The 26,907-nt window shown below is 47.7% G+C and overlaps 2 protein-coding genes across 4 annotated transcripts in view; one reads left to right on the top strand and one right to left on the bottom strand.

The window, feature by feature from the left end:
- The window catches only part of MME (membrane metalloendopeptidase), a 31,979-nt gene extending 11,739 nt beyond the window's left edge, over positions 1–20,240 (top strand). For all 3 annotated transcript variants that reach the window (XM_030280375.4, XM_072933301.1, XM_072933303.1), the window contains exons 8-23: positions 327–392; positions 2,882–3,016; positions 4,345–4,446; positions 5,983–6,119; positions 6,215–6,308; positions 7,553–7,681; positions 8,267–8,365; positions 8,869–8,949; positions 9,608–9,711; positions 9,886–9,944; positions 11,837–11,956; positions 12,515–12,648; positions 13,585–13,650; positions 15,725–15,820; positions 16,217–16,293; positions 18,889–20,240. In XM_030280375.4, the coding sequence (XP_030136235.4) occupies positions 327–392; positions 2,882–3,016; positions 4,345–4,446; positions 5,983–6,119; positions 6,215–6,308; positions 7,553–7,681; positions 8,267–8,365; positions 8,869–8,949; positions 9,608–9,711; positions 9,886–9,944; positions 11,837–11,956; positions 12,515–12,648; positions 13,585–13,650; positions 15,725–15,820; positions 16,217–16,293; positions 18,889–18,988 (1,599 nt within the window). In that variant the 3' untranslated portion in view covers positions 18,989–20,240. The remainder of the gene's footprint in view (positions 1–326; positions 393–2,881; positions 3,017–4,344; positions 4,447–5,982; positions 6,120–6,214; positions 6,309–7,552; positions 7,682–8,266; positions 8,366–8,868; positions 8,950–9,607; positions 9,712–9,885; positions 9,945–11,836; positions 11,957–12,514; positions 12,649–13,584; positions 13,651–15,724; positions 15,821–16,216; positions 16,294–18,888) is intronic.
- Positions 20,241–24,384: 4,144 nt separating this feature from the next.
- Positions 24,385–26,451, bottom strand: STRIT1 (small transmembrane regulator of ion transport 1). The gene is made up of 3 exons (XM_030280772.4): positions 26,356–26,451; positions 24,658–24,788; positions 24,385–24,493 (listed from the first exon to the last, which is right to left on the bottom strand). The coding sequence occupies exons 1-2, from the start codon at positions 26,366–26,368 to the stop codon at positions 24,694–24,696; spliced, it is 108 nt and encodes a 35-aa protein (XP_030136632.3). The 5' UTR covers positions 26,369–26,451; the 3' UTR covers positions 24,385–24,493; positions 24,658–24,693.
- Positions 26,452–26,907: the final 456 nt, after the last annotated feature.

The raw sequence follows: 26,907 nt of genomic DNA, 5'->3' as shown, positions 1-26,907 counted from the left end.
GGATGGAGCTGCAGGGGTTTCAGAGATGCAGGAGCTGCCTGCCTTGTTTCTGGGCTGCTCTGTCCTCTGTGCTTCACCTCTCTCCACACTGGCTACCAGGGCCTTGCAGTGCTCAGCAACGGGAGAAGAAAAAGATTGAAAAGAAAACCAAAAAGTGTAACGAGAATGAAATAGTGAAAGGTGGGCAACAGGATGAGAGAGGAACGCCCCTGTGGGCAGACAGTGATTTGGGCAGTGGAGCATCAGCAGCTGTAGTTACCAAAAGAACAGTACAATGCTCTGGCATCTCCCCTTAAGCACGTCTCAGTTTTTATTTGCATTTACAGATCGATCAGCCGGGGCTGGGCCTGCCTTCTCGGGACTACTACGAGTGCACCGGTGCCTACCGAGAGGTGAGGGGAGGTGGCACACGCTGTGTGTCACCGCTGGGACAGGGCTCGGGGTCTAGCCTCCGTTCCCAAGGCAGCTGCTTGACTTTTTGAGACCCTTTGGAAAGAGATAAACATGAAACAATTTAGGTTTGTTATAGAGCTTCACAGCTGGATCAAGAGCTATCCCCTGACTGTCAGAGTTGTATTTAAACAGAATACAAGTGGTCATGATCAGCCCTGTTCTGTCACTGCAAAAAGGAGGTCACTTCTGAGCTGTGACCGACTGGCAGCAACCAGCAAATGCTGCAGGTGAACTGCTTCTACCAGGAATAGGCTTGGAAAGAAAATCAGAACATTCAGAACCTGAGACACTTTGCTGCATGAAAGATCTGAAAAGATCACAGTCTCCTACATCAAACTGCTGAACTAAAACACAGCAGCAAAAGGATGTGATACCACAGAAATGGCTCAGATACCTGAAACCTCCTATGGTCTCCTTTAATTCTTGTTTACTCATTACTTCTGTGGGTCTCATTAACCTGTTAGCGCTGACACTGTATCCTTGTTGCTAATCTTGGATGTGCTTTAAGTCCTTGAGAGCTGATGGGTGTCTGTGCTGAAGTCATAGAGTGAAACTACTACCACAGTGACCTTTAATTAACATATTCCTTCTGTGTAATTGAATGCAGAAGCAATGAAAAAGTGTACAGGCCATTTGAGATTTGCAGGTATTTTGCTGATGTGCCAGCAGTTGATAGTGATTACCTTTAGTAACAGATCACATGCTTATTAAGACAATCACTGCCCTCTGAACTGCCCAGCTCCGTGTGAGATGGCCTTTAAGAGCTGACTCACATTGCACCATCTGCTCCTTCCATGTGCTGTGCTAAGTGCAGCTAACACAGGGACAGTTCCTGTCCTCTGACCTACCTGAGTTTCAGCTCTGCACTGCTGGGAGGCAGGGGAGCAAGGGCTGTTGGAAAGCAGCTTTATCGCTGGCAGTGTCCTCCCCAGCAGGACTGCTCCACAGAGAGCTGCTCCTCCCAGCCCTCTCCTGCTCTTGCTCTGCTCCAGGAGCTGCACACAGCCAAAGCATCTCTGCCTCCTGCCCCTTTCAGGCCTCTGCCCCCAGCAGCACTCCCACCCCAGAGCTACAGCTGGGACCTGCCTATTGGATCATTTTCGAATCTTTTTCTCTTGTAAGATACAGGATGGCTGTGCTCCCACAGGAGGGATTCCAGTGTCTTAAGTTTCCACTGAAGTTGCTGAGACTATTTATACAGTCCAGATGACATTAGCTGACTTAGTTCTTTGCTACCTGACTTAGGAGCTGCACTTAGGAGAAAAATAGTCACTGATTGGTACCTAAAAATCTCTGTTAACTTATCTGAGGTAATAGCTATATAGAGTTTTGTGATGGTTTTTACAGTGCTGGTAGCACTGTCTTTTGTGGCTTGTTGGAGCTGTCAGTGGTTTCATGGGCCTCTCTCTCTCTGAAATGATCTCTCTTTACCTGGCAGAGCCCTCGGGGCTGCTGAGCCCTGTCCCTGCTGGCAGCTGCCCAGCCCTGTGGTGGGCACAGCCTGGTGCCAGGGGGCACAGGGAATGGCTGCACACCTTCACCAGAGAGCTGTGTCCCCTGCCTAGGAGCTGAACATTCCAAAACACTTCTACCTGTAAAGCTGATGACATGCACACCTTATTAATCCTAGGTTTAATCACTCATTTGGTAGGTTACTTCGTCTAAACCAGATTTATTATTTCATAGCTGATCCAGCTCTATGTATGTTTTTTTATCTGCATTGAAAAGGAATATTGAAAACAGCATTTCTGTTGATAGAAAAAAAATGATTGTGACTTACCAATGAGGAATTAGAATTATAAATAATAATGGAGTTATAATAAAACAGAGGTTCCATAAAATATGATGACACCTTAAGATATTTGGCTGTGTGACATTTCAGAGAATTTGCTGCTCTATTATATTCTTATCATTACTGAACTCTTTGATGTTAGATTTCATATAAATTGTCTGTAGTATACCTAGCTTTGCATACAGCAACATGAGCTCTAACAGTTCCAAGAAGCACTGGAGGAGGGTCACAGCTTCTGGGAGTGCTTTTCCCACAAAGCCAATTCCCTCCTTGTATGTTCCTGGGAACACAGCTCTCTGGTATTTTTGGAAGTTGTAATTAAAGTGGGCTAGAAAAAACACGGGTGATGGTTTAAATATGGACATACAAATGTCTCATTCTAAATAATGAAAACAGTGCAGTCACTGGGAGTGTTCAGCTTTGAACAGTGCTCCAGTTACCCAGCAGTGCTCCTGAGGGAATGTTCACGGTTAACTTCCAGTTGTGACCTCTCAGTATTTCAAATAAAATCGACCTGTTTAAATAAGGAATGAAGAACTGTAGTTCATAAAAATGAAGATGAAATCTTGAAGATAATCAAGGTATGCTCTACTTGGAAGAGTTTTGTCTTTAAACTGTTCTTGTTTTTTCTTGCAGGCATGTTCTGCCTATGTTGATTTCATGATTTCTGTAGCTAAACTAATCCTACAAGAAAGAAATATTTCTGTCAATGAGACTCAGATTTCTGAACAAATGAGCAAAGTCATGGACCTGGAGAAAGAGATTGCCAATGTAAGGAAAACATCTTTAAACTATCCTTTAAATAACTGACTTTTTTCCTAATACCTAAGAGAGCTGGCTGTAAAGTGAGTGGTTAACTTCCTTGCTGATGCTGTTTTGTGGGAGCAGAAATGTATGGAGCCTGTTACACCTGAAGGCACTGCTGTGTCCTGGCAGGAGCAAGGGAAAGTATTTGAGGCAGCTGTTTTCCAAGCAACGAAATGTTTTCTCCTGATCAGCTCACAGAAGCTGCAAGAGCAGAGAGAGACAGACCTGGGATTTGGTTAATGTGGTTTAGAGTGCGAGTTTGGGAGATGTTTTGGGATCCCTCCTCCCTCTGTCCTGTTTCCCTGTGGGCTGTTTGGATCCCCCAGCAGCAGATTCCCAGCCCTGGGCCTGCTGTGAGCACAAAGTCATGTTTGTGCTGCACAAGCTGCTCCACAATGCTGATTGTTCCAAGGGCATTTTTTACCAAACACTGCTCTCCCTTAAAAGAAAAGGACAAAGGAAAAATAATACCATGAATTTGACTTTGGAGGAATAGCGAGGGTTTGAATGTGCATGGAGAAAACCAAAGGCATTTATGAGCAAACCATGGCTTATTATTATTAACCATTGCAGCAGGACCCGAAGCTGAGGATGACCATGAAACAGGCTGAATACATATTTTATAGCTTCAGCTGTTTTTGAAGGTACACTGATAGCAAGGTCACATACTGGGAAAAACCATTTATATGAACTAAAACCATCTGATTTTGATTTTCTTCATTTTCATGAGAAACACACCTCTGGGCTTGGATCAGAGATGGTCAATTATTATCAAAAAGGGAATTAATTGAAGAAAGGCTTTGAAGAGGAGTATGAAGGGAACTGACACCTGCAATGTCCCTGCAGCAGTTGCTGCTGCTGGAGTTCAGCTGCCACTGCTTGGGATTTTAACCTTTCATCCAAAACTCACTATCAGCCTGAATGTGACTGAAGAGAGCTGGCATTGTGCTCTTGGGAATTTGTTAAAAAAACAGATAAAAAACCCCACTGAATGCACAATAGAATAGGAAAGAGGAAGCGGAAGAGAAGGATAAAAGAGGCTTGGCATAACTGATTTTTCCAAGCACATTAAGAGGGTAAAATCTGCTGCTGTGGGTGCAGATGTTGAGCTCAGCAGTGCAAAGTGCCAGTGCCCAGAGCAGCACAGAGCTGTGGGAGCTGGGGCTGTGCCTCCCCAGCAGTACCCTGGGTCACAAAGATCACACAGGGCAGCAGTGCACCCTGCTCAGAACCAAAACTCCTGGGAACTGACTCGATGTACTCAGTGATTTTCTCCTGATTAACTCTGACAGGCAACAACAAAATCTGAAGACAGAAACGATCCACTTCTTCTGTACAATAAAATGACCTTGGCACAACTCCAAAACAACTTCACACTGGAAATCAATCATAAGGTGGGTGATCAATAACTTGGTATTTTAACCTCTCATTTATCACTGATGGGATTATACAATGAAGCCTGGATTTTTTTTTTTTTTCTGTTAAAGACATGACATTTGCAATTGAGCAGGATCCCTGACGTGCACAGTCTTACCTGCTCCTCTGATGGCACTGAGCTCTATGCACATCCTGCACCCACTGCTTCTCCTAACCTGAAGGCACAGCTTCCCGTTTGTGTCAACATAAAAAGGCAGAAAAGTACAAAGGAAACTCCCATTTCCAGTGGGAGGTGTCTCTGCCCATGGCAGGGGGTTGGAAATAGATGATCTCTGAGATCCTTCCAGCCCAAACCATTCTGTGATTCTCTGGTCTGCTCCTTGCTCTCATGGGTTCAGGACAGAAGTCCAGCCTGTAGCCACCAGCTGCTTCAGGGATGTTTAGTGGGCTACTCAGCCCCACTCAGTTTATCCAGAGCTGCAGATTCAGAACAAAACTGCAGTTTGTCCAACATTGCCTCTGTAATTATTGCTCCCCAGGCAAGCAGGAAGGGGCCAGGCTGCCAGGCCCACGAGCAGGACAGCTCCCACATCCCTGCCACTGCAGCTCCCCGGGGAGGTGACAGCTCTGCCCTCAGCCTGAGCCGTGTGCTGTTTGTGCAGGGCAGCCTTTCACTCATGAGAACCTGCCCGAGCCTGGCTAACACAGCTCTGTCTCCTCAGGAGCACAATGTCGTCCTGAACATGGGCAGGTTTTATTCTCATGCCTTTTACTGAGGTTTCTGAGGCCAGTAAGGTGCAATGAAACACTGTTTTTCCTGGCACTTTTTCATATTCACTGCAATTTTATTGACTTTAATTCTCTGACAGTTCCCTCCTGCCTGCTTTAATTGGTTTCATAATTCACCATCTCCCACAGGTGTAGTTGGTTACCATTACAGTCATCCTGTCAGAAAACAACAACTCCTGTCACAGAATGGCATTGCCCTGGTTATTATTAGTTCCTGGGGGGTGCTGCAGATCAGCACTAATTTAAATTTATTGCAAAATGCTCAAAAGACACTTGATGGGAGTTGGTAGTGTTGTAATGTCTAAGGATAGAACAGCAATTATTCCCAGGATTAGCCTGAAGTTTGCTGCTTCTCTCCCAGACCTGCAGTGACTGTTCCTGAAAGCTTATCCTCTCTCCTCAGCAACTTCCACTTGTCTGATGAAAGACATTACCTCTTCCAATGAACCTTTCCAAAGATACAGGCAGGGAAAAGTCACCAACACCTTTTAAAGTAATAGGCAGAACAGAAACTTTAAAAATTAAAAAAAAAAAAAAAGTGTTAGTTTGAAATCAAAGCAATTTCTCTACTCTTTCTGCCAAATATCCCCCTATATTAACAACAATTTAGAACTATAAATGATCTCAGGCCAGCTAGTGTTACAATTACCCCATTTATAAGTAGTGCAAATATTAGGGAAACGAAAGGCAGAGCAGATGTGTCATGCAAATATATTTAAACTGTTGATGACTGAACCATATCATAATGCATATTGATTTTCCAGGTGTTCAACTGGTCAGAATTCATAAATGCCATCATGTCAACTGTGCAAATCAACGTTGACAACACGGAACATGTCATTGTTTATGACCCTGACTACCTTCTCAAGCTCAGGTCTATTCTTGTAAAATACTCTTCCAGGTAGGTGTGCTCAGTATGGCATTTGCATTTTCTTCCCAGATAACTTAAAAAGCCTCAAAACATCACCAGCTTATTATCGTTGTTTGGTTAAACAGAGACCTTCAGAATTACATGGCCTGGCGGTTTGTGATGGATCTTGTCAACAGCCTCAGCCGGGACTACAAGGACACGAGGAATGCTTTCCGTAAGGTGCAGAAATTCATCTCTCCCTAAGATTTAATGATGCCTTTTGGAGGCACTAAAGAAAGCTTTTTGATGTAGGTGTAGTATATAAATATTTAATGGATTTGGGATTTCGCACACAAAAGCCAGATGTGTTTGCTGAGCCTCTGCTGGAGTGTATCTATAATTTATGGGATTTATGCCTGATAGCTGAGTGGATTTGAAAGCACTGCTCTGGTACCTGGTCTCTTGTTTTTCTGAATCTAAATTAATCCCCATTTTAGTATCAGAACAGTCACATTTATTTGCAAGGGATCACAGTTCTGACTGACTCGTTAGAAACTCTTCATCATCCAAAGGAATATATTGGCAAACATTATGACCCCAGTCTTGCTTTTCAGTCACTCGATCCTGCTGATAGTTCAGTGCTTTTAAGATAATGCTGAGCAATCTCAGCAACTGGACATGGAAGCTCTTTGTACTTCCACAGCAGAACTTGTCCCTCTGTAAGAGCTTTTCCAGCTATCCTCCCGTTAGAGAGAGTCCAGCGAGGTGCCCCAGGAAGGGCGTGGAGGAGGGATGTGCAAGGAGGTGCCCCAGGAAGGTTCATGGAGCAGGGATGTGCAGGGAGGTGCCCCAGGAAGGTTCATGGAGCAGGGATGTGCAGGAAGGTGCCCCAGGCAGGGACATGGAGCAGGGATGTGCAGGGAGGTGCCCCAGGCAGGTTCATGGAGCAGGGATGTGCAGGAAGGTGCCCAGGCAGGTTCATGGAGCAGGGATGTGCAGGGAGGTGCCCAGGCAGGGACATGGAGCAGGGATGTGCAGGAAGGTGCCCCAGGCAGGTTCATGGAGCAGGGATGTGCAGGGAGGTGCCCCAGGCAGGTTCATGGAGCAGGGATGTGCAGGGAGGTGCCCAGGCAGGGACATGGAGCAGGGATGTGCAGGGTGATGCCCAGGAAGGTTCATGGAGCAGGGATGTACAGGGAGGTGCCCCAGGCAGGGACATGGAGCAGGGATGTGCAGGGTGATGCCCAGGCAGGTTCATGGAGCAGGGATGTGCAGGGTGATGCCCAGGCAGGTTCATGGAGCAGGGATGTGCAGGAAGGTGCCCAGGCAGGGACATAGAGCAGGAATATGCAGGAAGGTGCCCAGGCAGGTTCATGGAGCAGGGATGTGCAGGGGGATGCCCAGGCAGGTTCATGGAGCCAGTGTGTGCAGGAGGCACAGGAGGCTGCTCTGACAGCCCCCTCGCCCTGCCGTGTGTCCCACAGGCCCTTTATGGCACCAGCTCCGAGACTGCCACGTGGCGCCGCTGCGCCAACTACGTCAACGGGAACATGGAGAGCGCCGTGGGCCGGCTCTACGTGGAGGAGGCCTTTGCTGGGGACAGCAAACACGTGGTAAAGCCCTCAGCCCCTCAGTGCCACCAAACGCCCTTTGTCACCGCCGTGTGCTCCTGGCACGGCTTTGGGTGCGCGTTTCATTGCGGCGTCACCAAAGCGGGTTTGGTTTTTAAGTTTTTATCGAAGTGCTGGTGATGGTTATTACAAAGGTGTAAAAATGCAGGTTTTTGAGAAAGCCCCTGCCTGCCATGGGCAGGGCCATGGGCAGCTGTGCCAGAGCCAGTCCTCACATCCCAGGAGCAGCACTCGCTGGCACCAGCAGCCACTGCTGCTCTTTGAGAGTGACACCGGTGCACATCCTGCCACCGCGGGGCACAGGGCAATTGGTTATTTCTGTTCACCGTCAGTCACACAGAAACTGCCTGAAAACGGACCTGAAGTGAAGCCTTAGTTGACTGTGATCATCATTGGAATCCTGGTGTGAAACAGTCCATTTTTGGGGTTGGCATGACCACAACGATTCCCTCAGACTCACAACATCCAGCGGGGCATTGTCTGTCAGGTTTTGGTGACCCGAGTGACTGACCTGCAGTGCCCACCATCTTACTCTGTGGGTTTGTAACATTCTGATGTTTTTTCCAGGTTGAAGAAATGATTGCAGATATACGTGATGTTTTTATAAAAACCTTAGATGAACTTCCCTGGATGGATGCAGTGACCAAAAAGAGAGCGGAACAAAAAGTAAGCTCTGTCTGAAATATTGGTAATGTGTAGTTCTATAAAAATCAGTATTTCAGTTGTTTGTCCCGACAAAAGATAAGCAGTAAGTTCTATCACTGTATTATAATACAAACACTTTAGAGTTATGCTCACATAGGCACAGCAGTTTAGGATTCCAAGGGAAGGGGCCTCTGGAGATAGGCACACAAAATAGGAAGAATCTGTATACAAGATTAGGACCTTTCAGGCAAATCAGTAAATAAGGAGCTAGATAATGAATATGTACAGAAAAACAATACTGAAAATGAGAAGGAATGATTTCTGGTGATTTAACCAGCTATTAGGAGGAACAGGATAAAACCCATAAACTTGTGCTTTCAATGAATAAAAAATTTAAACAAAAATCTATATATAATTAACATCCTGCGGTTTCTGCAGTGGCTTCCATATTGCCTTTCTTATATAACTTATTATTTAAAAACATGGCTGGATTTACTCTGGATATCAAATTCCCTTGTCCCTAGGCAACAGCAATTAGAGAGAGGATTGGTTATCCCGATGAGATCGTGACAGATAACGACAAGCTCAACAGCGAGTACCAGGAGGTAAGTTTGCACAATAGCAGGAGGATTAGAAACGGGGTTTCAGAGAAGAAAAGGGTCATTGCTTTCCTTGCCCCAGCGAGCCTGTGCGCCCAGCTGCAGGGAAGCAGGAGGTGTGCCCAGCCAGCCTGCAGGGCTGGCCCGGCCCGGGAGGTGACACCAGGTGTGACAGGCTCTGGTGGCACTCCAAGGACACGTCCACGCTCTGTTGGGACTGTGTGAGGGCAAGGATGGAGCCAGCGGTGCTCAGTGCAGCGTTCCACTGGCACAGGCTGGCCCAGCACTGGGTGCAGTGCCTGCACAGGACGGAGCTGACTCGTGCTTTGAGGTGGAACTGCTCCTTGCCAAACTCCTGGTTTGCAAAAGGCAGCCCCAGAGGTAAGGGCAACACCAACAATTGCTGAACTCCACTCCAAGTATGTCTAGAAAGAGAGAAGGAAGAGCTCTGGAAAAAGTACCCAGCTGCTAACATAGATCCAGCTGCAATATCAACTCTGTGGTGTAGCAGAGCTCTTCAAACCAAGGTCTAATTGTAGATCAAAAAATATTCTTAGAAATGTGTTGCTTAGCTCATCATGTTAAAGACTAGATTTTCCTGGTCCATGTGTCTTTCCCCAATCAGTAAAACCATCACTAACTCCTCTTCTCCCTTTCTTTTTAGTTGAACTACAAAGAAGAAGAATACTTTGAAAACATTATTCAAAATTTAGTATTTACCCAGAAGAAAAGGTTGAAAAAGCTTAGAGAAAAGGTGGACAAAGAGGAGTAAGTATTTAATAATACTCTTTCTAGTCTTTTATCCAGTTTTTGCAGGAGAAGGTACCTTCCGACTTCAAATATTTTGTGATTCCATTACACAGTTTCTAGACTTATTCTAGCAATCATTAACTTTGCCATTAACAACTGAAATACTAAAATTTATTCTTCTGGTGTTACCAGGTGGATAAGTGGAGCTGCTGTTGTCAATGCCTTTTACTCTGCAAGCAGGAATCAGATAGGTAAGGTTTACCTATTTATTGGTGCCTGGATTGTCTATTCTTTATATATCTATGTATGTACTTTTAAAATCAGGAAGTGAAACGATCTTGACATAACAAATTTGAGTATAAAGGTTCCTAATGCCAGCCTACCCAAAAGCATCCATGGAAATAAAAACCCCTGTCCATTCTGGCTAAAGATTAGAACCACATGGAGGCCCCAAAGTTTCTCATCTTGTGAGCAACCCCAGCTCCCTTCACAGTGCTGCAAGGCTCACAAGAGTCACAAAGCATTTCACAATATTAATTATGCTTCTCGGTATTTCTGTCATGTCCATTCTGCAAATAGTGCTTAAATTTTAGTCATCCAAATGTCACAGACTGCAGTGTCCTTTCTAGGCCATCAGTGAGGTACTGTGATCCACCTGTAATTCCTGAAAACAAGTCTAAAAAAATGGAAAATCCTTGTCCTGCAGGGCTCTGCACAGAAATGCAACAAGATCATTTCTTGATGTGAGCATTTCTCTCTTGACTGAACAGTTAACACAAAACCTTCCAGAAGGCTTTGTTTCAAATAGCTTTGTTCAGTAATTTGTAGGAAAGGAATCATGATGTGGAAGACTGAAACTGGTGACTGGCAGTTAATGCGAGTCATAAATTCTTACCTCATCCTTTAACTATGGCATGCACAGGATAATTAAAGCAGTCTGATCTTTAGAGTGATGTCTGAATTAGCTTAGAACTAGACTTAAAAAAAAAAACTCTAAAGAGGAGTTCTGTGCATGGTTGTGGGGAACCTGGAGCTCTGTCCCTCCATCTGGGTGTGGTGTGACCTGCACTGCTCCATCCACCAGCCCACGAGGGAGCCCCTCAGGGCAGAGCCCCTCAGGGCAGAGCTCCAGGGGCAGCAGCTGCAGGGGTCTCTCCTCACACTCTGACAGCACCCGTGCTGCTGATACCAGGACAGAACAGGGGGCATTCCTCCACACAAACCAGTGCTGCACTGGGATCGCTGCAGCTGCACACACAGCACACCTGGCTGATTTCTGACCTCTTTGCTTGTTTGCCCGTGGCTCTTTCTCGTCCTGAAAGAAAATCCTAGCACTGAACTGGATTTATACTGCAATGCAAGAAGTATCAATCTTCTTTCTTTTGCTGTGTGAGAACTGCCACCCAATTCCTTCTGTCTGTTTAAGTTGCGTAGAGTGACATCCACCTCCTTCCCAGGGAGAATTAAAACTTCATATTGCAGCAGCAGCAGGAACACAGGAAAAGGCCTTCAAGAGATACTAAGTGGAACTGAATATTTTATAGTATTTTATTACTCTTACTTTATAAAAAGATCAGAATTGCAACGTGGTTTCTTTTTAAATGAATTGTTTTGTAGAAGAAGCCTACAAAAATGAGCAGAGAAGTGCGTAAATGGAAATGCTTTGTTCCAGTTCTTTTATTGACAGCTTGGCCTATTTTTATTGATTCTAGTGGGAGTTACTTGTATTTTCAAGGGAAGAATAAATTCCTGTCTCTGAGAGTGATTTGTGACGGAATGATTAAATAATCTATTCTTCTTGGGGGACACCCTCCCACTTCTCACAATGTTGTGAGGTTTGCTCAATGATGAGACTGAAGTCTGTGAATGCTAAGTGATGTAAATTGGAATAAACTGCTTTTTCCTGCAGAGCAAAAGAGTAACAAAGCAGAAGCTGGTTATGATTTTGGAAGTGTCTGAGGAGTGGAGTGGTCCTGCTGCTCTGTTGCTCCTGTCCCACAGCATTCTCACGTGTCAGCCACTTGTTGCTGCTGGGAGATTCGAGGGAATCTGGTTTTGGTTGAACCCATAAAAGTCGTCTGGCCTCACTGTACCTGCAGGATAATGGGGCAGGGCCTTAACTGTGCTGTGGCTTCTTTTTCAGTCTTCCCTGCGGGCATTTTGCAGCCCCCTTTCTTCAGTGCCTCCCAGCCCAAATCCCTGAACTACGGCGGCATAGGAATGGTCATCGGGCACGAGATCACGCACGGCTTCGACGACAACGGTGAGGGGCTGAGCTGCTGTGCCAAAACACTCCGTGCACAGGGTGTGGGGCTGCTTTAGTGCTCAGTCCTTCCATCTCAAACACGGGGTGTTGGGCTGCTTTAGTGCTCAGTCCTGTCTCAAACACAGGGTGTTGGGCTGCTTCAGTGCTCAGTCCTTCCGTGTCAAACACGGGGTGTTGGGCTGCTTTAGTGCTCAGTCCTTCTGTCTCAAACACGGGGTGTTGGGCTGCTTTAGTGCTCAGTCCTTCCGTGTCAAACACGGGGTGCTGGGCTGCTTTAGTGCTCAGTCCTTCCGTGTCAAACACGGGGTGTTGGGCTGCTTTAGTGCTCAGTCCTTCCGTGTCAGACACGGGGTGTTGGGCTGCTTTAGTGCTCGGTCCTTCCAGGGAACACGTGAGAGCGAGATAAATTTCCATATGTAAGATGAAGTCTGGATTTCAGAGGCATTACAGTATTGCTCTCCAAAGAGCACAATCCAAAGTCTTGCTCGCTCCCCTCCTCACTGCACCAAAGCCTCTTTTCTTGTATAAATAATTCTGTTTAACGTACTGTTACAGGCAGGAATTTTAATGAGAACGGAGACCTTGTGGACTGGTGGACTGAAGAATCAGCACGGAATTTCAAGGAGCTGTCCCAGTGCATGGTGTACCAGTACGGGAACTTCTCGTGGGACCTGGCAGGTGGACAGAACGTAGGTGCTGTTTGTGGAGCTCCCCAGGCTGGTTTGGTGGGACAGCACTGCTTGCAGTGCTACGTGGAAGGCACAAGGAGTTATTTCTCTCAGTTCCACTGGCTGGCTTTTACAGCCTGACAACATATTCCATCACACAGGATAGGGAAAAGATAAAACTCCCAGCCCCGAGGTTTTCCCAAAACATGTGTTGAAGTGTGGGAACTCAGAGAGAGGCCAGTAAAAATAGAGAAGAGAATTTCAACATATTTTGGTGCACATTAAATTCAATCAAAGGATGATTCTAGATTTTGAAGCTTTGACTATCATTAATCAATATGTTGGATTAAAGGTTAAAATAGTGGGTTTTTTAAATAAAATTAGATATTTCCCATTATCAAAGCTTCATGATCTTTGGTGCTATTTGACTGACTTAGGAATACCTGCTAAATAGAGTTCTTCTATGTATCTGGCTAGCAAGAAGCTACTGAACTTGCCTACTGTACAGAAGAATACCTTCTAGCAGGTTTGCTGATGTCTGTTAACAGACAATTTCAGCAGTTGGGAGTTTGAATTTTAATTTGTTCTACAGACTACAAATTCTGTCCACTTCCTCTAACTGGAACTGTGGTAAGAAACTGAGGATTAAAGACAAGGAGAAAAGAAGAATAATAAATGAGCAATGACTAAGTAGCAGAAAATCTGGGTAAGAGATACACAGCCTAGAAAGTTGCCTGGAGGGGGAGGAAGAGGATTAGAAAAATAATAGTATCTCAAAACATGGATTTTGAGACAAGGGACATAAAGACTTTTCAGAGATTTTAACATAATCTTCTATTAAACCTTCAGATTTTAAGGTAATTCTTGCCTTTAGAAAATGGAAAATGCACAAAGTTTGGTGTTACAGGTCCTGGATGAGCTTTTTCTTCAGAAACCAATACTTTTCCTTTTTTACAGCTCAGTGGAATCAACACTCTAGGAGAAAACATTGCTGATAATGGGGGTGTGAGACAAGCATACAAGGTAAGAAGTATCCATTTTTCTGTTTTAGCCGAAACTGTCAGAGACTAATAAAATCAGTTTCATAGCCTTGGAAGAAGAAACACAATTTCTGTGTCAGGGACAGGACCAGGACAGGACCAGCCCTACTGTGCCATCAAGGCCTGGGTTAAATCTACTGGCCAGCTGTGGTATTTCTCTCATCCTGGTAATCATGTCAGGCTACAGATTACCTGTTCCTAGGGAACTCTTTCCATTTTTTTCCCCTCTGTGAATAAGGAATGTGTGGAATGGAAACATTCACTGGCTCACACTTGGACCATGACCTAAAGAAAGTGCTGATACCAGCAGCTGTTTACCTCTGGCTGTCCTTTCACCAGGCTTCTCATGCCAGGAGGGAGGGGCAGAATGACTTTCTTCTGACCCATAAGCATAAACACTTTGCTTTTCATCTTGTGCAGGTGACTTGGGCCCTCTGTGCTGGTATCCCAAGACACAGGACTCCCTGCACTAAGCCTTCCATGGAGCTGGATGCTTTTTGGCTTTGCTTTCCTTCTCTTCCTCAGACAGCTGCTGGACTCCCTAGGCTGGCTGCTGCTGAGAGTGACAGAGAGGCACAGGTTCTTTTTGTGGACATGGTCTGGGGGAGAGTGGCAAGTCAGCTTCTCTGTCAGCTGTCCTTGTTATTCACAAATCTGATAGCTGCAAACCTCAAGGTGATCCTCCTTCCCTGAGCACCTTCTGTGGCAAAACACTCAGCACCTGCCAACTGAGAGCTGTCACTGCTCAGCAAAGAGCTCTGGGATGCATGGGCCAACTCACGCTTCTCCAACTCTCACTGGAAATGGACATGTTTGAGGGCAAAGACAATTATTAATGACAGTTTAAGGAATGATTTGGAAGCCTAAAAGAGGTATCAAGCTTATTAGATTAGTCTGATCTTTGGTTACTGGAATATTTGTGCAAAGTACAAAGCCATGAAAGGGGATACGCTTTCTGAAAGGAATGGGAGTAGCCAGAAAAATTAGGTCAGAAGTATTAAAAATTATTATGACATCATATAAACAGTAAAAAAGGTCCAAAAGGAATCTTGAGAGGTCAGTATCCCACCGCCCTCTCCATGCAGTTAGAATCAAGCCCTCCTGCATCCTTCCAGCCTCCCAGAGGAGCATTCCCGCTGCCTCCTCGTGGCACTGCCAGTGCCTGTGGCTCTGCCTCCAACAGTGCAAACACAACAAGCTGCTCCTTTCTCTCCTGTGACCTTTCACATATTTGAGGACTAACATGCTCCAAGGCCCAGACTTCTCTCCTTTAGACTAAACAAACCCAATTCTTTCGATCTTTCCTCATAGGTCATGTTTGCTGGACCTCTGCTCATTCTTGCTGCTTTCTTCTGGACTCTCTCCAGTTGCTCCACATCTTTCTTGAAGGGCAGTGCCCAAAACTGGACAGAGCACTCCAGCTGAGCCCTGGCCAGCACCGAGTGGAGTAGAAGGATTACTTCATGTATTTCATATAAGCCACTCCTGTTTACACATCCCAGTACAACACTGGCCTTTTTTGCAGGGCTGTGGCACGGCTGGCTCTCGTTCAGCTGTTAGCCATGGAAACTTCCAGAGCCTTTTCCATGGGCCTGCTATCTGCTCATTCCTCAGCTGCACTTGGGCAGTTGATTGGCTTTACTCGTGTGTGGCTTTGGCACTGACTTCAGGCAGAGCATTTCTCCAGCATCTTTCAGCAGTGATGATACACTAACAGCACATCGTTTGACACATCTCCGTAAGAAACATGAAAGCAGCTGTTCTTACTATGGCAAGGCTTTATAGCCTTCTGCAATTCACTTTAAAAAAACCAAACCCCAAAAAACCCACAGTGGACAAAAAAATCTCTTTTTCATAACGCATCATTAGATAATTGATAGCGCAGTACTAAGAAATGTCCCTGATGTCTTCTGCTTCAAGGTGGCACATGTCGGATGGATGGCCAAGGCAGGCAACGATTAATTATGTCAAAGAATCCATGTTCCTCCTTGTCATCGTTTCATTTTGACTGGAAAAATGCTGGGAGTGGTAACATTTCTACTCACTTCATTCTACAGGCCTATGAAAACTTTGTGAGAAAGCACGGAAAAGAAAAACTTCTTCCTGGCCTAGACATGAACCACAAACAGCTGTTTTTTCTGAACTTCGCACAGGTAGCCTTTACTTCTTGCCTAAGGGCTTTGAAAACCTCTTGACATTACAGTTTAACAGCAAGTCAGAACAGGCTCACTGCCGTGGGCTAACTGAGAGCTGGCAGAGCTGAGCAGTGTTCACTGCAAAGCAGTGAAAATAAAGTCTTGTTAGGTGATTTTTATCTTCCCTAAAGAAATCAGTTCAGCCACCTGTAAGCCTGGTAGGAAGTGCCTTGTGCCCAAGTGCCTTTGTCTGAGGACAGTGATGTGCTTTTTTTAACAAAATACCCCCTTTTGTCTCTTTGTTCTAATGTGGAATTTATTCTCATGAACATTCGGTGTTTCACAGTTAAATGACAGCAGGTCTCTTGCTATAAAATCCTAGGCTAACGATGCTTTTCTCTGTTACCTGTGCAGGTGTGGTGTGGAACGTACAGACCAGAATATGCAGTGAACTCCATCAAGACAGACGTGCACAGCCCAGGCAAATTCAGGTCAGCAGGGGCAGCAGGGGCTGTGCAGGGCCGAGGTGGAACACAGCTGTTTGTGGGGGAGCTGAGGTCACCCTGCCCTTCCCAGGGCAGCTCTGACACACACACACCTACAGGCAGAGCTCTGACACACACACACCTACAGGCAGAGCTCTGACACACACAAACCTACAGGCAGAGCTCTGACACACACAAACCTACAGGCAGAGCTCTGACACACACACATCTACAGGCAGAGCACATGGGGCTGCTTGGGAGGTGACAGACAGGCTGGGCTGTCCCTGGCCCTTCCAGCCCAGCACTGCCCAAACGGGCAAAGCCCTTCCCAGGCAGCTCCACAGGCAAAGGAAGGATGTGGGATTGTTGTCTCATCCTTGAGAAGATCCAACTGAATTCTGTCCACACTGTGGAGCAGCTTTGAACAGTCTCCACCACAGGACACACAGCATCACCTGGCTGTCACTGCGTGACTGTTGCTGCAGAGTCCCAGTGGCTGTGTCTGGAATCCAGGGCTCATCCACCAGTCCCTGGCTCCCACAGTAGCTCCTGAGAGGGTTCTTGTACACCAAGAGCACAGATAAACTTTCATCCTCCACTGAAGCCACGGGCAGAATCAATGGGAGATCACTGCCCCTCACTCTTAGCGAGCCCGTGTGCTGTGGTACGATAGCAGATGTGCATTTTGTGGCTGGTGTGCTCAGCCAGCCTTCCCAGGATCAGCTGGGCTCAATTCAGTAGGGCCATGCAGGAAGTGTGGCTGCTCAGGGTGCAAGCCTTTGAGCCAGACTAGGATCTTTTCTTTTTATCTGCAGTCAGGGCAGCCTATCCATCATCAGAGTAACAATGTGCTCAAATAAACCTGTTTGGTCCAGTGCCACGGTATCAGTGTAGTGCAGCCATCACAGCATCTGCTGAAGGCTGAGTCATCTCCAGGCTCCATGTCCACAACAGCCAAGCTCTGTGCTGATACAATCCACTACATTAATCCCAGTATCTTCCTTCTGACGGCTTTTCACCAAACCTTGTTTATCCCACACACTCAGCTATGTAGTGAAAGCAGGGACTGTTCCCTCACTGCTCTCGCCTGGTTTGGGTGCGGGTGGGTTGTGCTAACAGGGGTCTCTCCCAGAGGCAGCTTGTGCACCAGCTCCTACAGTCATTCCTGTCTGCTCTCAGTGCTAATGAGGCTCCAGAGGCTCTTCAGAACCTCAGTGCCTCTGCTTTGGATGAGGTACAAGGCCTTTGAAGCTGACTAGTTCAGCATCTCGGCGCAGCAAGCTGTGTTTGTGTGTACCCTGGATAAGTTAGATTGTGCTGTGCTGTCTGTACCTCCGTAGGACAGGCTATAAACTTTATATGCAATGGTGCAAGTGTTCATGAGAAACCAGACAACATTCTCAGAATGGGCAGTCACTTACAGGATGAGGCTCCCTAAGAGCTCTAAAATAGAAAACATTTCATGAGGCATACCCCCAAAATTAACCTAATAACATACTACACAAGTGTCACAAAGGCTCCCAAGGTGCCTTTCTTGATTATTATGTGGGGAGTGCAACACCTGCTACACTGACTGTGGGCTGCTTCTCCTTACAAGTAGGACAGGCAGCTCCTCATAGAAATTTTTAATTGCAGACATCCCATTTTAACAATCCTTGTTCATTGGAGCAGTGAAGCACAGCTAGATCACCAAAATGCATGAGGTTTTTGATGACCCTTTTTCTGTGCCATCTCCTGTTCCACTGCTGGCTCCCAAGACCAGGGAGTCACTTTTGGCCTTCTAGAGCAATTGAAGTATTGCAGGTGTCAGTGCTGAACTTCACCTCAGCTTCTGTGGGCACACCCCGGTTCTAATGATGAACATAATTCTCAGAATAATAATGAACTACTCAAAAAACCAATTCCTTAAAGAACTTCTGGGCCACAATCAACGTCCATCAGTATCTGTGTTTGACCTGTTTCCCTGCATAGGTATGTGCTGCTGTATTCCCAATCCTGAAGGAACAAGTGAGTCTTAGCAGATCTATTCACACATGTTCACAATTACACATATAAAATCAGCCTAAGCTGGAATGGCCTCATACTCACCTCCCATGTTGAGTTGAAAGCCATTGTTTGTATGAGACTTTTTGCCAGAAAGTCATTCACTGGAAAATCTGTGCAGAACGCCCAGAGGAGCAGTATGATCTCAGTTAAAACTTGGTTGGTGTAAAAATGTAAATGAACATTCACTGACGAGTTACCACCACAGCCCTTGACCTTGTTTTCCCTTCACCAAGAAACTTGTCAGCAAAACGTAGCTGAAAAAGCCCTCAGTGAAAACTACTGACAGGCAAGAAATCTGTTGTAGGTGAAAGAACTGGCTTGTGAGAGCCAGCCCTGAGGAGGGACAGGTCCTGTGTTTTTGGGGTTGCAACAGGGGCAAGACAAACCGAAGAAGAAAACACAGGCAGCCCTTGAGGTGGAATGAAGCAAGAGTCCGAGCTCAGCAGCGGGCGTTCCCCACATCCAGCTAGGTGACCCAACAAAACAAGTTACAAAACACGGGCTTGTTTCCAACCACGGCGGGCAGCAATGACAGCCTGTTGCTTTGTTTTAAAGGGTCCTGGGCTCACTGCAGAACTCCCCGGAGTTTGCAGAAGCCTTTTCGTGCACCACGAGAGACAGCATGGATCCTGCCAAGAAGTGCCGCGTCTGGTGACGGCCTGCAAAGCTCACACCTCCAGGAGCTTTCCAGGAAAAGAGACCTTTGCATCGATTGTGAGAAGGGAGGAGGGAGGAAAGCTGAGCGGGACATGCTGGAGGCTCGGCTGTAATCCCTGGTAACATGCAAAGCCCAGATCCCCCGTTCAGCAGCGCAGGCAGCGCTGGGCTGCCTCTCCCCAGAGCCCCCAGGACCGAGCTCACCTGGCAGTGTCACCTGGCAGGGCACAGCCACACCTCACCTGCACTGCAGCCCCGCCCCGCGGCCAGCGCCTCTTGGGGTGCACTGTAAATTACATGGAACACATCATCCCCCCACTGGGAAATGCAGATTTCTGGTCAGGGGAGGAGGGAAGGACTCAGTAACACATATTTTAGCCAGCGTAACACGACACAGAGACGACAGCTTATTTCGCAGTGTCAGACTTTGTACCCTCTGCCGTTACGGGAAATCTGTTCTACCAAATGTTTTCAGTTTTACTTGAAACCATTTATACAAGAGGAGTCCAAAGACCTGCTGTACTTAAGTAACATCTCACTAATTACTCCAGTGTGTATTACCTGAAGTCCTTATTTACAACAGTTAATTTACAGCTTTTCAGCCCAACTGAAATTGGTAATTTATTAATTTCTGTACCAATAATCTGTAAGATCAAAGACCCTTTCAGCATTTTCTAAGCTTTATCTTGCTTTCTCTAAAGTCGCTCTTTTTTAAAGTTTCTAGTAATGTATAAATCATAGTTTTTATATTTAAATCTTGAGCTACACTTTTGACTTGAAGTATTGTAACATATTTTATCAGTGGCTGCATAGAACTGGGAAATTGGACTAAAGCATGGTATGGGCAATAAGATAAAGCCTACAAACTGAGTTCTCCAATGGAGGACACAAACATTGGAGTTTTCAGGCTGACTGTCAGTGCTTAGGCTCTGATCCTCCACATAACTTGTACGTGTTCTGATCAGTGTCGGTCCTCACATCAGGAAAGCTGCACAGCTGATTGCAAGAGTCTGAAGGAGCTTTAAGTAAGAGGGTAAAAGGCTTTAAATCTGCAATGATATGTATTAAACATCCTCATGCAGATTGCAAAGGAACTTACTGCTTTGTTTATCAAAGCAAAGACATTTCCAAACCAAGTACCAGATGCCTCAGATGACTGCTACAATAGGTCTATTTAAAAACCTATGTCCTTTTAGATTTCTGTCATCTGATCAAAACATTTTGATAATAAACTGAAATTTTGAGCCAAATGCAGTGCGTGTTCTTCGTAGGAATTATGAAAATACAAATTCTCTGCAAACAGATGTCAGTGCTTGCCCCTGAGCCCCACAGGTCAGAAACCACAGACCACAAATCCCTCTCACAGCTCCCAGGATCGGCCTTGGCAGAGCGAGCCTCTCGCAGCGAGGGGAAACCCAGAGCGCCTCTGTTTTCACACAGGAACCAACATTTCACACAGGGACCGACACTCCGCACAGCTCTGCACAGAACAGGGGCCAAAAAAAGCCTCGGGCACCGGGAGGGAGCTGGAACAGGGCTGGGGACGAGAGCAGAGCCAGGCGGGCCCTGCACAGGTGGGGAATGCCCTCACCTGCACTGGGCCCCGCTTTGGATGGCCCTGAGGGCCCCACCGCCGCTCCCCCGGCCGGGGTTCTACCTGAGCTGGAGATCTACCTGAGCCAGGGTCCTACCTGAGCTGGAGATCTACCTGAGCTGGGTTCTACCTGAGCTGAAGATCCTGCCTGAGCTGGGGTTCTACCTGAGCTGGAGATCCCGCCTCAGTCGGGTTCTACCTGAGCTGGAGATCCTGCCTCAGTCGGGTTCTACCTGAGCTGGAGATCCTGCCTCAGTTGGGGTCCTACCTGAGCTGGGGTTCTACCTGAGCTGGGGTTCTACCTAAGCCGGGATCTACCTGAGCCGGGATCTACCTGAGCTGGGTTCTACCTGAGCCGGGCATCCCCCCTGAGCTGGGATCTACCTGAGCCGTGAATCCTACCTGAGCTGGAGATCCTGCCTCAGCTGGAGTTCCTGCCTCAGCCGGGGTCCTCCTCCCTGAGCCGTGCGGGGCTCCAGGTGCCCTCAGGTTGGGCCGGGGGCTCACACCGGAGCGGTGCCGTGAGGGGCTCCAGGTGCCCGCAGGTTGGGCCGGGGGCTCACACTGGGGCGGTGCCGTGAGGGGCTCCAGGTGCCCGCAGGTTGGGCCAGGGCTCACACCGGGGCGGTGCCGTGAGGGGCTCCAGGTGCCCGCAGGGTGGGCCGGGGCTCACACCGGGGCGGTGCCGTGAGGGGCTCCAGGTGCCCGCAGGTCCGGGCCGGGGTTCCGAGGGCCGTGAGGGGCTCCTGAGGGCGGGGGCAGGTGAGGCAGCCCTGCTGGGGAGGTTTGGGGCATTACGGGGTCACGGGCACAGGTAAGCCCAGGTGTGTGAGGCGCTCCGGGAGCAGCCAGGAGCAGGTGAACCTCTTTCCTGGGCTGGTGGCAGCCTCTGGGGCAGGAGAGATGCAGCAGGTGCGCAAAGCACCCTGGAGCCACTGTCCTTGACATGGGACTGGGAACATGCCACCCCAAACTCTGGTTCACAGGCAGCTGTTATCCCTGTCCCAAACTGGTTCACAGGCAGGTGTTATCCCTGTTCCACCCAAACTCTGGTTCACAGGCAGGTGTTATCCCCATCCCTGTCCCACCCAAACTCTGGTTCACAGGCAGCTGTTATCCCTGTCCCTGTCCCACCCAAACTCTGGTTCACAGGCAGGTGTTATCCCTGTCCCAAACTCTGGTTCACAGGCAGGTGTTATCCCTGTCCCAAACTGGTTCACAGGCAGGTGTTATCCCCATCCCTGTCCCACCCAAACTCTGGTTCACAGGCAGGTGTTATCCCTGTCCCAAACTCTGGTTCACAGGCAGGTGTTATCCCTGTCCCTGTCCCACCTGAACTCTGGTCCACAGGCAGCTGTTATCCCTGTCCCAAACTCTGGTCCACAGGCAGGTGTTATCCCCACAGCTCTGCTCTGCACCAGTCATGCTCTATGTCCACCCACACCCTTAAATGGGATTACGAGAACTGAAAGAATATAAAGATGAGCCTGGAAGTTTCCAGGATGCCACATACAACATCCCAGGACAGGAGGGCAGACACTCCTCTCTACCTGATTTACTCCAAGAGCTGTTCAGGGGAACAGGGAAAGCCAGGCAGAGGCTGTGGGGCAAGCCTGGCATCCTACTGTAACACTATTGTGGTGGCCTGACACTGAGGTTTCACCTTGCTTTAATAATGTAGCACCAGCATTTTGCAAAAAATCTGAGTGTGCATGGTTTTTTCCCCTCAATCACTAGCACCCCTCTGAGAGAAAAGAACCTAGCTCTCAAATACTCATTTTATTTTTCAGGAATGAAAGCCCCAATCCTTTTGCTACCCCTTTTAGCCCTGCACGTAAGGAGAGCTTCACGCTGTACAGCTGCACCACGAGCAGACACCCGAGTGGGTTGTCTGAAGGTGGTTACAAAAGGTCACTGCAGAGTGCTCAGTGATCTTCCAACAGCGTGGGGGATGCATATTTTCTTGGAATAATCCTCTCTTTATTACCACATAAAACTGGCAGAAACTTCTGCTTTGTGTACAGCAAGTCAGCTCGATGATATTGACGCCAGCCTGGAGAGTTATTTTGGTTTGCTCTGCCAAACCAAATCTCAAAAATCAGGTAAAGCTAAACCAGATTGTAGTGTTTACGTTTTATCTCTGTAACATTTTAATTGGAAACATTTGATTTCCAGCGTTGTGAGACACCCAAAGGGCTGCTTGGGCCAGCGGGACCGTTCGGAACAATTTCCCTCTGTGCCTGGTAAATGAAGTGAGTTGTGAAAACACAGACGTGGTCGCTGTGGAGGCACAGCTGGATCCATCTGGGTGGGCTCAGACCCCGAGGAATTGGGGGTGAGAGCCCGAGGGGGCTGCTCAGGTGGGCTCGGGCTCAGGCAGCCCCTGCAGGGACAGGGGGATGTTCTCACCTGCAGGGACAGGGGGATGTTCTCACCTGCAGGGACAGGGGGATGTTCTCACCTGCATGGACGGGGGGATGTTCCCACCTGCAGGGACAGGGGGATGTTCTCACCTGCAGGGACAGGGGGATGCTCCCACCTGCAGGGACAGGAGGATGCTCCCACCTTCAGGGACAGGGGGATGCTCTCACCTGCAGGGACTGGGGGATGCTCTCACCTGCAGGGACAGGGGGATGTTCCCACCTGCAGGGACAGGGGGATGTTTGCAGGGACAGGGGGATGTTCTCACCTGCAGGGACAGGGGGATGCTCCCACCTGCAGGGACTCCTGCTCAGGCGCTCACAGGACACAGCATCGTGCAGGCATTGAGAACCTCCAGGGCTTAGCCCCTCTCTTCCAGGACATCTGATGAGACTGCATCCCCCTCTGCCCTCAGCTCACCCCCAGGTGAAGAAACCCACTGTGGAGACAGTTCCCAAATGGAATGTCACACTTCAGTGCTCCTGCTGCCTGCTGGAGTGGCCCAGGAATGTTCATGGCTGCACTATGGCCAAATCTATTTGTGTTTCCATTCCCCAAGCTCACCAGACAGTGCCCACAGATGGAGACAGGATGTCTAACTGATGTGCCTTCCTCACATTCTCAGAATTATACAAATTATGTGAGCAGGAGTAAAAAAAAAATAGTTTCTTTCTCTATTTAACCCCATCAGGCGTTGTTAAGTGTTTTTCCACATTCCCCTAAACATACATCTTGCTGGGATCTTCCAGACATGCCCCTCACAATAAATTCTCTGCTTTAACTGGGGATTGAATTATTAATCATTTCATCTTCTCAGAACTACAGTTCTTCAGCAGAAAAATCTTCATGCTCAAGAGCCCAAAGCTGTCAGTGAAAATGCAGTGATCTGATGCTCAGTTGTGATTTAAATGGCAAAGTCACTGGCAGTTCACATGCTCATTATTGACTGGGGGAATACAATTATCTCCAATTCTCATTAATTCTAATTAAAAAGGCAACCCCCAGTACAGGACACTGCGGGCCCTGGTGAGCCTGGGGTTCAGGCACACTCAGCTGTACAGCCCTCAGTGAGCCTGGCCTTTTCCTTCCCAAGGACATGCAATGTTCCTGTTTCATAGCAATGGACTCCAAGAGATCTTCCTTATAATAAGGCTGAAATTCCTTGCCCAGGCCCCATGAGGAATTAACCCTTGCCTGCTTCTGCCAAGCTTGACATTCCTTAGGGGGTAGTACCTGTTTTAAAAGTTTGTTGTTCAGCAAGCAGGCAGGTATCTGATTTACCACAAGATTCCCAGATCCACTCCCTAAACTGCAAATAATCCAAAAACAGGGAAATTGGTTTGGTGATTCTTCCTAATGGATAAAAAGTTGCACGACACTTATATTGTTGATATTAAAAATAACTTATTTTATACATATTTTAGAATTAGAAATCTAAACTGAACTTCTGTGTTCTTCTCATCCAACATCATTGTAGGTTCTTCTGACCTGTAAGACACAGAAAATTGCATTTAGAAGGATGGCAGTGCCAAGTAGGGCAGGGGAGGCTGCTGTGTGAGACTGCAGGGCTCTGTGTGACACTGCCCTCACTGCAGGGAGCTCTGTGTGACACTGCTGTCACTGCAGGGAGCTCTCTGTGACCCATCACTTACCGCAGGGCGCTGTGTGGCACTGCCAGCCCTCCCTGGTCAGCAGAAGACGATGTACACCACGAGGGCACAGCCCAGGATCCAGCCCAGCGCCAGCAGCACGGGCACCAGCAGGCGGGACAGCGGGGCCTGGGCTGGCACAGAAAAGGGGGTCAGGACCCTGCAGGGGCAGCTCAACTGTCCCACCACGGCCAGCAACGGAGTGGCAACATCCCAGGTGCTGAGCCATGGCTCAGCTGCCTTAGACCAGGCTCAGAGGAGCCCAGGGCAGCCCAGACCAGGCTCAGAGGAGCCCAGGGCAGCCCAGACCAGGCTCAGAGGAGCCCAGACCAGGCTTAGACCAGGCTCAGAGGAGCCCAGGGCAGCCCAGACCAGGCTCAGAGGAGCCCAGAGCAGGCTCAGACCAGGCTCAGAGGAGCCCAGGGCAGGCTTAGACCAGGCTCAGAGGAGCACAGACCAGGCTCAGAGGAGCCCAGGGCAGCCCAGACCAGGCTCAGAGGAGCCCAGGGCAGGCTTAGACCAGGCTCAGAGGAGCCCAGGGCAGGCCAGGCTCTCTGTGCAGCACACTGAAGCAGGACTGGCTTTACATCTCCATACAACATCAGGATTTTCAGGACCCTTCTATCATGTTCCTGCAAGCAGCACACTCTTGCCAGAAAGCAGAATAACAACCTTTGACATGCTATTACTTACCAATATATTGCACCTCTTGCAGCACATCTTTCCACAGCTAATAGCATTGCAGGTTTTACATGAATTGTGTAAAACTAACCACAACACCTGGCACAGCTTAGGTCAAGCAGGCACTCGGAGGGATGCCTGCTAATTTTAGGATTGCCACGTTGTTCTTGTGAAGCTCTGCACAGCACACCTGTCTCAGCAAGGCTGCCCAGTGTCTCTGCCAGGGGACACGGGACCTGCGTGTGCTGCCATGAAAATATGAAACATTAAAAGTCCTGCCCTGAACCCGGGTGTTCATTTCTGAGGCTATCAATGAAAACTCAAATAAAAACTGTTCAGTGTCCTTTTGTACCTCAGCAGAAACTCACGCTAGATACCAGAGTCAGTGGTGCAAAAAAACCAGGAAATAAGTCTTTACAAACTTTGAATGTAGCTATGAAAATGTATTTAAAAGTTCCCTTCACAAGCGTTACCTGAGTAACTGTGCACACAGCACACACCACAGCTACAGTTGTAAATTTAAATGAAATAAATAAAAAATTACAATACATAGAAAATGCATTTTAATAAACTGCCTTTTCTCCTTGGAGAGAGTGAAGTGTGCTTACAATGGAAAGGTCATTATTAAAATTTCATTTTGCTCTGCCACTTGAGCTTTGTGGGGTTAAAATCTAAATTATGCTGTGTTCACTTGGCACTACACTTGGAGCTCAGCTTCACACAGTATAACAAAAAGGCTGTCAAACATAACCCATTTTACACACTGTCCTATTGTGTCAGCTAACCTGGAGCAACAACTACAAAACATACAGAAAACAAAACTGGTAGGATTCAAAAATACAGGAGGAACCCAAGCTGTTAATAGAATTAGCTTTTAAAGAGAATACACTTTCTTACTGAAAAGTAAATTATATATAGTGTATCAGACAAGAACACAGGTAGCTGAGTGTGTTCACACTGCATTGCTCAATCTGTTAATTTCAGTATATTATTACATTCACATTTAATTGTGCCTCTTACCTGGTTCTGCCATTCCCCTCAGTAGTTTAATGGCAGGTTCAGGTTTGCCTCTGCAGTTGCTCTGGGAGCCCTGGGATGCTTTAAATAGAGCAATATTTGGAATGTGCTGCAGCTCCTGGCTCACTGGTGCCAGGGGTTGGCTATAAGCACCCAATTGTCTACAAAGGCAGGAATTCAGGGCTCCAAGGTTACCTCTGCCTGCTCCTCCAGCTGCACCTCTGTTTCGGGGCAACCTGACTAAAGAGGGGTCAGTCTCTTTAGGAGGGAGAGAAACAAGGGTGGAAACTGCTTTTTGGTCTCTTTCTAGCCCCCATGGTAAATGCAGTTACCCCTGCTCTGCTCAGCACCAGCTCCCTCCTCCCTGCAGGAGTCCCAGGGAAGGGCTCCTGGGCAGGGCAGGGGGCAGGAACATGTCCTGCATCACACCTCCAACCCAGCTGGGAAGGACAGCCCTTCCCAGGCACCCCTCAGAAGGGATTGCACTGCTGCTTCTCCAAAATGGAGCAATCTTACAATAAAACTCAGACCAACGTAGCACTTTATCACACCATG

Source organism: Taeniopygia guttata, chromosome 9 (genome assembly GCF_048771995.1).
Source record: "Taeniopygia guttata chromosome 9, bTaeGut7.mat, whole genome shotgun sequence".
Lineage (NCBI taxonomy): Eukaryota > Metazoa > Chordata > Aves > Passeriformes > Estrildidae > Taeniopygia > Taeniopygia guttata.
Note: the sequence above shows the minus strand (reverse complement) of the source record. Positions and strands in the feature narration are given on the sequence as shown.